The 11,112-nt window shown below is 49.2% G+C and overlaps 2 protein-coding genes across 5 annotated transcripts; both read right to left on the bottom strand.

The window, feature by feature from the left end:
- Window positions 1-7: 7 nt before the first annotated feature.
- LOC148886898 (ATP-sensitive inward rectifier potassium channel 1-like) lies at window positions 8-4,077 on the bottom strand. 3 transcript variants are annotated; one of them, XM_089017043.1, is made up of 2 exons: window positions 3,856-4,077; window positions 8-1,550 (listed from the first exon to the last, which is right to left on the bottom strand). In XM_089017043.1, exon 2 carries the CDS (start codon window positions 1,537-1,539, stop codon window positions 442-444), a length of 1,098 nt encoding a protein of 365 aa, XP_088873169.1. In that variant the 5' UTR covers window positions 1,540-1,550; window positions 3,856-4,077; the 3' UTR covers window positions 8-441. The 3 variants fall into 3 exon arrangements, with proteins under 3 accessions (XP_088873169.1, XP_088873168.1, XP_088873170.1); XM_089017042.1 differs by lacking the exon at window positions 3,856-4,077 and adding an exon at window positions 3,183-3,352; XM_089017044.1 differs by lacking the exon at window positions 3,856-4,077 and adding an exon at window positions 1,683-2,536.
- A 143-nt stretch (window positions 4,078-4,220) lies between these two features.
- On the bottom strand, window positions 4,221-8,962 carry foxred1 (FAD dependent oxidoreductase domain containing 1). Of its 2 annotated transcripts, XM_089017041.1 has the most exons (11): window positions 8,651-8,961; window positions 8,116-8,336; window positions 7,928-8,038; window positions 7,123-7,241; window positions 6,967-7,061; window positions 6,524-6,625; window positions 6,348-6,424; window positions 5,507-5,667; window positions 5,314-5,443; window positions 5,122-5,226; window positions 4,221-5,047 (listed from the first exon to the last, which is right to left on the bottom strand). In XM_089017041.1, the coding sequence occupies exons 1-11, from the start codon at window positions 8,799-8,801 to the stop codon at window positions 4,793-4,795; spliced, it is 1,527 nt and encodes a 508-aa protein (XP_088873167.1). In that variant the 5' UTR covers window positions 8,802-8,961; the 3' UTR covers window positions 4,221-4,792. The 2 variants fall into 2 exon arrangements, with proteins under 2 accessions (XP_088873167.1, XP_088873165.1); XM_089017039.1 differs by having other exon boundaries at window positions 5,122-5,443; window positions 8,651-8,962.
- Window positions 8,963-11,112: the final 2,150 nt, after the last annotated feature.

Here is an 11,112-nt window from a genome sequence, read left to right on the forward strand (position 1 = left end):
CTGTTGTTGGATCAATAAAGCTAATCTGATGAGATTTAGGTCAGGACGACCTTTGACTCCATCCATGTTAGATGAAAACGTTTTAATACGTGTGGTGCTTTGCTGCCCTCTGCTGGCCATCAGTATATTCCACCACTTTGTAAGCAGTCAACATCAAATTCAGTTGAATTTGAATTCAGAGAAATAGCAAAGAAGGGCACATGACTTCATATTGCCCCCACCGCGTCCTCCCTGCTTGTCAACGGTGCAGTTTTTTGATTAAAACCGTCTCATATGTGAATCTATGTGAATCTTCTCCGAAGGACGCCGCCATGTTGATTAATGGCCCTTTTCAGCATTTTTGTGGTGAGTCAAAGTGGCTTCTGGTTTCGCTTTGACCTTTGTGACCCGGTCCGAAATCTGAGCCCATGGTCCCCGGGCAGATTCCTCTGGACCTTTCGTTCACATCTTGGTGACGTCGTGAGCGTCGTCTGCGCACTGGTAGGCCGGGTTGTGGACGCCGATCTTCTGCTGGTCTTTCTTGCGTCGTCGGGCGTGGCCCTCGAAGCAGCGGGCGCAGTGCGGCGTGGCCACCCGCACGCTTTTGGAAAAGTTGGAGAAATCCACGCGGTACTTGCCCGTCTTGGTCTGCGAGATCATGGGCAGGAAGTTGTGCCCCCACTGGATCTCCTGGGGCGTGTAGGAGGTCCGCACCTGGCACACGGAGCTGGTGGACTCGGCCGTGCCGTCCAAGAAGACCACCAGCTCAAAGTCCTGCTGGGGCAGCGTGTCGGCCGAGATCTCGTAGAAGGGGCTGGCCCGCCCGATCGCGTGGCACAGCGTCAGGGGGCAGATGAAGAACAGGTTGTCCTTGCCGTCGTCCAACGCAAAGTGGATGTCCAGCTGGTCCAGGATCAGGGTCTCTCCGTCCGCCGTGGTGGTAGTCTTCAGGAGCTTGCCGTAGATCTGGCTGCCGATCAGGAGCGTCTTGCGCAAGTTGGCAACGCGGATCTGCAGGCACAGCCTGCCGTTCGTCACGCAGATGACGGCCGTGTGGCTGAAGCTCACCGTCTTGGCGCGCCTCTTGGGGAGGGAGATCTTGGCCAGGATGACGCCGCACACGAAGCTGTTGATGACCACGCCCGCCATGGACTGCAGGACGATGAGCGCCACCGTGCCGGCGCACTGGCCGGTGGGCGCTCGCCCGCCGTAGCCGATGGTGGTCTGGGTCTCCAGCGAGTAGAGGAAGGCGGTGGTCAGGCTGTCCACGTTGGCGACGCACGCCGTGTGGTTGCCGCGCCGCCCCGCCGACATGTCGCCGTTGCTGCGGGCGATCCAGTACCACAGCAGGCTGAAGAGGAACCAACTACCCAAGAAAGAGGCCACGAACAGGAGCAGCACAAAGCGCCAGCGGATCTCCACGAAGGTGGTCCACACGTCCACCAGGTACGCCAGGTGGTTGCCCAACTCGATGTTGCAGCGCCCATCTTTGGTCACCAGACGGCTTTTGCGGACCAGCTGCACCTTTGGCTGGATGTGACCCCGGAAGCGCCCGAACATCCTGCAAATACCTGACGGGAAGGGAGGGGGGTGGGGGCAGAGGGGATAAGGTGGGGGTTAGTTGAGCCACCCAGCGGGCAGATTTCAAGTGAGTTGAGGAGCTCGGTGGAGCCCAACCTTCACTGGAAACCACTCCGACTTACTGCGGACAATGCGAACCAAACTCCGACATCGGTCGTATAGGGACCGAAGGGCCCGTATCGGGGGTTTTTCTGTACCCCATACTCCCGAAGCACCCTCCACAGAACTCCCCAAGGGACACGGTCAAACTCCTTCTCCAAGTCCACAAAGCACATGTAGACTTGTTGGGCGAATTCCCACGGACCCTCTCGAACCCCTCAATAGACCTTACCAGGGACTCTGAGGAGTGCGATCCCTCTGTAGTTGGAACACACCCTCCGGTCCCACTGTTTAAAAAGGGGGAGCCCGGTTCTGCCAATCTAGAGGCACTCTCCCCGATGACCATGCGATGCGTCGACCAAGACAACATCCAGAGCCCGACAACATCCAGAGCCTTGAAGAACTCCGGGCGGATCTCATCCAGCCCTGGGACCTTGCCCATCCCAGAGTCCCCATACTCTGCTTTCTCCAAGGAAGGCGTTGAAGTCTTTGAAGGACTCCGCCCACAGGCTCACAAGGTCCCCAGTCGAGGTCAGCTGTACGCACTGTACGCAGTGTTAGTCGTGCACTCTTGAGACGCCAGATGGTGGACCAGAATTTCCTCAAAGCCTTCCATGGCCTCACCGAACTCTTCCCCTGCCCATGAGTTTTTTGCCTTGGCGATCACCATACCCGCATTCCGCTTGGCTAATCGATACCCGTCAGCTGTCTCTGGGGACCCACTGGACATATAGGTCCGATCGGAGTCCTTCTTACTGCCAGTGGCATAGAACCCCAGACAACTTAGGTCCTAAGGGTTCTTTGGGTCTCAACTTAGGTCCTAAGACCTAAGTTGAGACACACAAACCCCTCCACCAGGGTAAGGTGACAGCTCATACCCAGTGTATTTTCAAGTCATTGTCAATGACTTATCCCACAACTGCCCCTAATTCTGAGGTTGGGGGCGGGGGGGGGGGGGGGTGTCAACCCTAGGGTCACAAATTTGAGTGCCGCCGTACGCCGGTGCCTCGCGAGATAATCTTTCACGGCTACAATTTTTTGTTACCTTACAGTGCATTCATTGTGTTCTGCTTCCTGGTCGGCTAATAGCTTGCGGGCAGGCTCGCGTCGACAGTCCGAGCGCTTACCTTCTGTAGGCTCAAAGCTATCAGTCGTTTCGATGAACGCGTGGATATTTTTGAGAAATACAGTATTTTATACGTCAAAATGACAATAATACAATTCATTTCTAAGCGCCTTTCAAAACTCTCAAGGATCAGTTTTTCTGTGGGTGAGCAGCGGCAGCCACACGCACCAGCGTTCACTCAACCCTGAATAACTCGAATAGATAGTTAGCTCGCTAGCTAATAGATAAATAATAGATAGATAGCTGTCTAGCTAATTTATAGATAGTCAAAAGCAGTTGTAAGACTTAGCTAGCTAATAGATAACTAATAGATAGATAGATAGATAGATAGCCGAATAACAGATTGAAATGCGATTTTTTTTTGTGGGGCTGTGGGCGTGTCTCGGGCACCGTTTACCCGTCATTCGCGTTCTCCTGGACATGAATCAGGACCTCCTGGAAGCCTCGGGACAGGGTCGACGCATTCGCTTTCATTCTTTTTGCTAAAGTGCCTGGAAAAGTCCCCAACGGCTTTTCCTGGAATCGCCTCGACGTCCTTTGACGTCTCTCAGTGACGCGCTTGCGTATAAGCGACTAACATGCAAAGTTGACGATTTTATGACGACGACCGTGAACGCGCCCTTTGGTTTCTGTTTGATTCGGGGCGAGTGGGTGATTTTAAAAAACTAAACAAAGAACCCCCATTTCCCGCGTTTTAATAATTATAATAATACTTTTCATTTATGATCGTGTCACCCCATCGATTCGCAAAAAAAAAAAAAAACACACACACAATTCAACAATAATGAGAAAAAAACGGATTTCGCTAGAATGCGTCGATTCACTTTGACGTTCTTTTTTCAAAATAAAACAATCAAAGCCATAGTTTTAGCAACTGACATTGAGACTTATCCAAAATGAGATTCATTTATATCACGGCGGATTCCAAGTTGATATGAATTTATATCACAACTGATTCACCAGTAATTAACCCCCAAAAAATCCATTACTTTAGCGATATGCAAATTGTAATCCAAATTGGCAGTATTCTATAAAGGTGCGATTATTTGCCACATTTTCTCTGTGCCTACCTGAGCGTTTCCTTGAGCTTTTGTGTCGCTCGCCGCCTTCCTTCCAACAAATTTTAAGACACGCAGCAATGTTCTAATCCCAGCCACATGCCAGCAGCGCCAGCGAGGACCGATTACATGGTAGCCGGAGGGAGACCACCCCTTTCCATACTCACCTGCTAAATATTGGATTAGCCTTTATTAGTCTGCCAGTGGAGAAAATGGATATTTCACAGCAGTAAAGTGATGAAAGGGAAGGAAGAAGTAGAAAAACAAAATACAGAAGGCAGCCATCTTGAAGTCAAAACAACAACATAACGTGACCCTATTTGTCGTATGAAGCAGTTCTAGATGAAAGAGATCAAAGCATCCTTTTCACCAGTGGATAAGGGATGTCAAAATTTGATTGGCTGTACCTTTATTCGTCTCACAGTGCAGAAAATGTACATTTCACAGCAGTAAAGTGATGAAAGGAAAAGAAGTAGAAAAACTAAATACATTCATCCAGGTGTGATTTGTTTAAATCACTGGTGTCCACGTTGAGGCCCAGGGGCCAAACCTGGTCCCACCTGATCATTTTATTCGGCCCGCGAAGGCAAATCAAGCATGTCAAGTGCCATGTTCATCTATCGAGCTAGCTAGCTAGCTAGCGATTTCTCTTAGCTAGCTCTGTTTCTATTCAGCCAGTTGACTAATCCAGTACACCACAGGTGTCCGGGGGCCAAATTTGGCCCGCCACATCATTTTATTCGGCCTGTGAAGGCAAATAGAGCATATCAAGTGCCATGGTCATCTATCAAGCTAGCTAGCTAGCGATTTCTCTTAGCTAGCTCTCTTTCGGCCCCCGAGAGGAAACCGGAACAACAAACCCGAGCATGACGAAGGGCTCAATGCTAGTTTAGTAGCATTGAAGACGAGAAAAGGGGGCACGGGGGCTTTTTGCGGCTATCGGCGACAACTAAATAATATTGCTCTCCGTTAGCGGCTCGCGGTCGGCGATGCGTCGGAAACCGAACCGGCTGAGGTCCACGGTGGCGAAGCCGTTGTCCAGGATGAGCTCGGCGACGGCGCGGCCCACGGCCGGCGAGTGCTGGAGGCCGTGGCCGCTGAAGCCGGTGGCAAAATACATGTTGTTGACCAGCGGGTGCGCCCCCACGATGCCGTTCTGGTCCAAGGTGTTGTAGTCGTAGTAGCCCGCCCAGGCGCTGGTCACCTGGCCCCAAAGCGGCACGAAAGCCAGTTAGCCATTCCGCTAATGGGACGCCTACCCTTAGCGGGACCACTTACCTTCAGTTTCTCAAAAGCGGGAACGCGATGGGCCAGTTGGGGCCAAATGTGGTCTTGGAAGAAGCGCTGGTCCACTTGGAGATCGGACACGTCTGGTTCCTCGGCCTGGCGCCGCGCGGAGCCAATGGTCGTTTGCAAGGGAACGGGGGTGTTTTTCTTCTCACGACAGAACCAAAGCGTCGATTCCAGTACCTGGTCGGGCGACTTTCCGGCGATGTAGTTGCCTCCGAGCCCCTCCCTCCTGAAGTACACCCCCGAATGGTCGATGAGGAAGGGGGCGTCCAGTCCGGGACCCTCCGGACAATGGAAGACGTACACGAACCTGAAACAAGGTCAGGCGCCGTTTCACGCGTCGGGCGCAGTTGACTCGTTTTGTCCTTGTTACCTTTTCCTGGGTTCCACGGGGACGGGGATCCCCGCCAGGGTGTCTGGGGCCCCGAGGCCCACGCCCAACATGCGGGCCAATTTGGCCGAGAAGGCCCCCGCTGCGTTCACCACGATGGTGCACTCCACCGGCTGGGTCTCCAAACTGCGAGGCATCTGCACCTGGAGGACAGTGAGTGAACCAAGAGAACCCAGCTGGAAATGGAAAGTTGGACTCGTTTCAACCTCGTTGATAGCTCAAAGGCAGTGTGTAGACTGCAAGGTTAAAATATCCCATCAATCAGGCTCTACAAATGACCCGCACAAACCATCAGTACAATTTGAAGAGCAACATACAAACAAGGGAAGCAGCTATTAATGAAGTTTCTGGTGTGTCTGCTTGCATCTGTTGCAATATCACAACTTCTAAGATGTACAACGCAGAGCTCCTTGAGACACTTTAAAATAAGAATAATACATTTCATTTATAAGTGCCTTTCAAAACTCTCAAGGACACTGCAAAAAGCGATGCATTCCATCAAGCCATCAACGACCATCACAAAGGTAAATAAAATGACTTTATTATATAGTACACTTTATTTATTTAATTACAATACCATAGTACATTTATGATACATAAAATAAGGTATATTGTGTGTAGTTTTTAAGGCTTATTTAGTTGAAAATGATGTTTTATGGGGATCTGGGAACGCATTATTCTCATTTTGATGCTTTCCTATGTGAAATTAATGTTTGGAATACACACTTTTGGCCTTACACACACTTTCTGGGAACCAGTTAGGTTCGTAAGCCAAGGTATGACTGTAATAACATTTGCTGTGAAATGATCAAGACGTGCTCACTTGAACACTTTTGATCCTGCGCAGCTCCAAACGTTCTCCGTCTTCAGTGATGGCCTCGTTGGAGGTAAATTTGAAACCTGGCAAAAAGGGAGAACGCGGACGCGGCGTTGACAACCGAGAATCTTCGGAAAAAGGGGCGTTTCTTCATGTTTTGCGCCGGGCGAGCGTTTGCCCACCCGTCACTTCTCCGCAACACTGGATGACGCCCATGGAAAGGGCTTTCCTCCTGAAGGCGTTCAGCAAAGACCACGGGTCAAACCAGCCCTCGTTCTCCATACCTTCACACACACACACACAGACAGACAGACAGATAGCTAACAAATCGCTAACAGACACACTTCAGCATCCATTCAAACCCTTTTTACATTTTTTGCTAGCTAGGTAGCTAGCTAGCTCGATAGATGAGCATGGCACCTGACATGCTTGATTTGCTTTCGTGGGCCAAATAAAATGATGCGGTGGCCCAGATTTGGCCCCCGGGGCCTCGACTTGGACACCCTTGCTGTAAATGATACTTTTGTTTTGATCAGTAGGATGGGATGGAATTAGCGAGCGTTTGACAAGCCGTTTTCATCGTCGTCAAAGAAAGGCCTTCACAGCAGGCCCTCCGCGTACTCACCATACGAAGCGAGCGCCACGTCTTCCGTGTTTATCCATGGAAACTTCTCGCGGAGTTGCGCAGGCGACAGAAGCGACACCTGCGCACCGGCGTCCCTTCCCAAGGACAAACGGGTGAAAAAAAAATGTTTCATCGGGGAAAACGACGCTAACCTACTTCTGCGTCTTGTAGTTCTCCTCCAAGATGGGCGCCCCCTTGTGGCTGGCCAGGAACATGTAACCCGCCTGGTTAAAGTGCACGTCCACCGGGTCTTCGTTCAGAACACCCAAGTGGTCCTGCGGAACGGGAACATTTCTAAGCGCCTTTCAAAACTCTCAAGGTCACATTAAGGTCACGGGATAAGATGTTTTGGGGGTGAGCAGCGGCAGCCACACGCACCAGCGTTCACTCAACCCAGAATAACTCAAATAGATAGAAAGCCTATATAGCTAATAGATAGCTAATGAACTGGCCAGATAGCTAATAGATAGCTAGCTTGATCTCTATTTGCTATCAAATTTTTAAACATTGGTTATTTGAGCGAAAAACACTCATTAAAAATGGTATATAGCTAGATACCTAGCTGGCAATCTATTAGTTATATAGCTATCTAACTAGCTGGCTATCTAAACGCTATCTATTAGCTATCTATCTAGCTAGCTATCTATTTGAGTGACTTCCGGGTTGAGTGAACGCTGGCGCATGTGGCGACCACTACTCACCAGCAGACATTTATCCTGTGACTGTAAAGTGACCTTGAGAGTTTTGAAAGGCGCTTTGAAATGAAATGGATTATTATTATTATGATAGATAACGAGCCGGCCAGATAGCTAATAGATGGCTAGCGAGATAGCTAATGAACCGGCCAGATAGCTAATGGATAGCTCACGAGCCGGCCAGATAGCTAATGGATAGCAAATAAAGTACTAGATAGGTAGTCAGCTAAATAGCTAGATAGCTAGTTTGCTAATTGCCGACCTACGTTGATGTTCCTCAAGAAGTCGGCGGAGGCCAGCGACAGGCGAATGTTCTCCAGCAGCGAGAACTGCTGGCGGATCCCGCCGGCCGACAGCACCGACGACGCCTGCGAGTACTTCCGACAGAGTACCACAAACAGCTTTCTTTACTTCATTGTCACCCATGATTTTTTTCCAGAATGGACGCACTCACCGTGGTGTCCTTCTCGACCACGACGACGTTGAGTCCGCCGGGGAAGCCCTGCTTCTTCTTGAGCCAGTACGCTACGGACCAGCCCATCACGCCGCCGCCCACGATCACGATGTCGGTTCTCTCCGGCGGGAGGTTGGGGTTGATCTCTATCGGGCTCCAAGAGCTGCCCGGCGCTATCATCGCCACCTTCTTCCTCGCGGCGGATAGCGTGGCCTCCACATCTTCCGGGTAAAACACACATTTGAGCAATACAATGTTCACGGAAGCTAGCTAGCTAATAGCTAGTTAATATCTAGCCATCTAGATAGCCAGCTTTGTCTTTCGCGGGTGGTCCCGGTCCCTATTCACCGCGAAAAACGAGGGATTATTGTAGTTCATTTTAAGGTCAAATGACGGCTCGTAAGCGTTTAAATCGAATACGTTCGTGAAATGCTCTTTCATCCAGACTTTCCAATTACAATTTCGGTCTTAATTTATAGATTATTTTTTGTTCATTTTCCCACATTTATGTCAACTCGCGACGGCGCTCCCCAACCTTTAAAAAAGTCATTCCGCAGCGGCGTCCCGGTGCTCAGGCTTCGGCGGAAGTGTCCATGCGCCCACCGAGGCTCCGGCGCGACCCGTCTGAAGGTGAGCAGAACCCGAAGCGCCCGCACGTCCGCACGCATGCTGTAGCACGTTAACATTGAGCCGCCTTGGCTACCTTACACGCTCCAGGGAAGATTTCGAGTATGCGGAAAACATTTGGGCGCGGTAGAAATGTGCGATTTGGCTCCAAGTGGGTAAACTCGCTCGTTGGGCAAAACACGAGCCGCGTTTCGGTCAAACGCGGTTAGGGTGAGGGTCTTCAAAATAAAAGCGAGACTCCGATGTACTCGTCTCTCGCTCGGTATTTGGGTGAAATATTCGCACTTTTAAACTGTGAATTAATTTCAATGACTTAAATAAGAGACGTATACCTCTTAATATGACTAAAACCAGCAACGAATTCGAAAAAGAACGAAATTACAATCTGAAAGGAACTGAGCTTGAAAGGGTCGCCAAGGAACCGTGCGAGTGCTTCCTGATAAACCATTTTGTCACGTGATTATCATTAGCCAATCGGGGACAGCAAAAGCTGATTCGAATTTTAAGCATATTAAAGAAAATTTAAAAAATAATCAATCAAATCAATTTTTAAAAAATCAATCAATTAAAAAAATCAAATATGATTATGGCGTCAAAATTGAAGAGTAAAGACGAGTGAATTGTTCAGGTAAGAACAATTCTCGTGTGAGGCGACAGAGGGCGACAGATAGCTACCATCAATGGATGCGCAAAATATAGTCGAGTTTAAAACTAACACGCGTTCACTCATTATTATTATTATTATTATTATTATTAATCAGCAGTGTCTTTCTAATGGAGGGTAAGGTTTCAAATTTGGATTGAAGTTTCAAATAATAATAATAAATTTTATTTCTAAGCCCCTTTCAAAATTCTCAAGGTCACCTTACAGTCACAGGATCAGTCTTTCTGTGGGTGAGCAGCGGCAGCCACACGCGCCAGCATTCACTCAACTCGGAAGTAACTCAAATATATAGAAAATTGGCTAATATATAGCTAATAGCGAGCCAGCTAGATAGCTAGCCAGATAGATAGCTAATAGCTAGCTAGAAAGTTAATATATCGTCAGCGATATAGCCAGCTAGACAGCTAATATATGGCAAATAGATAGCTAGCTAGGTAGCTAGCAAGGTAGCTGGCTTATAGGTAGGTATCTGGCTTATAGCTAGCTACCTTGCGGTACCTAGCTAGGTAGCTAGCTAGGCTTATAGCTAGCTAGATAGCTCATATATCGCCAGCGGCGAAGGACGCGGCTAATCTGAGATGGTTAGCGTAGCGCCGCAGCATCCCGGGCTCATGGCCTCCTCAGGTGGTTGTCACGGCGACCACTCGCCCAGCCGCCACGTCTTTTATGTTGCCTCAAAAGCAATTGAAAGGCGCTCAAAGACGGCGGCGACCGATTAATTTCAATATGGCCGACGTTTCTCCGGGAGGTCACGCGGGGTCGTGAAGTGCGGACCACCCCCCCCCCCCCCCAGTGAGAAAAAAATTAAAAAATCTTATTATATTTTCACAATGTTGCCTGGTCAGCGGGTTGATGGTGGTGGAACTTGGTGGGGGGGCGGAGATTGCGGCTAATGACATCCCAAAGCTGGGCGACGGTGTTGCCATGGCGATAGAGGAGCCCGGCTGGGTCACGGTGAAAGATTTGGGACTGGACGGATAAGACCCTCCCCTTTGTACACAGTCCTTGAACCGTGTCGAGCAGAGTGGGGGCAACGTTTTTCATGGAAGGATGAAGGGGCAACCTGAACGTTTTGAAACTCACTGAAATCATTCGAGAGAGACGGCCATTTTGGATCAGTTGTGTTGCGGAGTTCATTTTTATGAGCTATCTATTAGCTAGATAGCTATTTGGCTATTTAACTGGCTGGCTGGATGGATAGCTGGCTATCTGTTAGCTAGCTAGCTATTTGGCTATTTACCTGGCTGGCTGGATGGCTGGCTGGCTATCTATTAGCTATCAATTAGCTAGCTAGCTAATTGGCCATTTAACTGGCTGGCTGGATAGATAGCTGGCTATTTGTTAGTTATCTATTCGCTAGCTAGCTTGCTATTTAACTGGCTGGCTGGATGCATAGCTGGCTAGCTATTAGCTAGCTAGCTATCTATTTGGCTATTTAGCTGTCTGGCTGGATAGATGGCTGGCTATAAATTAGCTATATATTAGCTAGCTAGCTATTTGGCTATTTAGCCGAATCGGAATCCTCTTTCTTGGCCAAGTATGTAGAACACACAAGGAATTGGTCTCTGGTAGAACACGCTGCACTAGTATCATCATAAACAAATACATGACAAATAAGTATGGAGGACACTCATAAAGTCTAATCTAATCTAATCCAGTTCTGTTTGGGTTAGAGAGCTAATGGCGACGTGGAAACAAGCTATTTA

The sequence above is a fragment of the Hippocampus bargibanti genome, linkage group LG16 (assembly GCF_051943395.1).
Source record: "Hippocampus bargibanti isolate YZ-2025 linkage group LG16, ASM5194339v1, whole genome shotgun sequence".
Lineage (NCBI taxonomy): Eukaryota > Metazoa > Chordata > Actinopteri > Syngnathiformes > Syngnathidae > Hippocampus > Hippocampus bargibanti.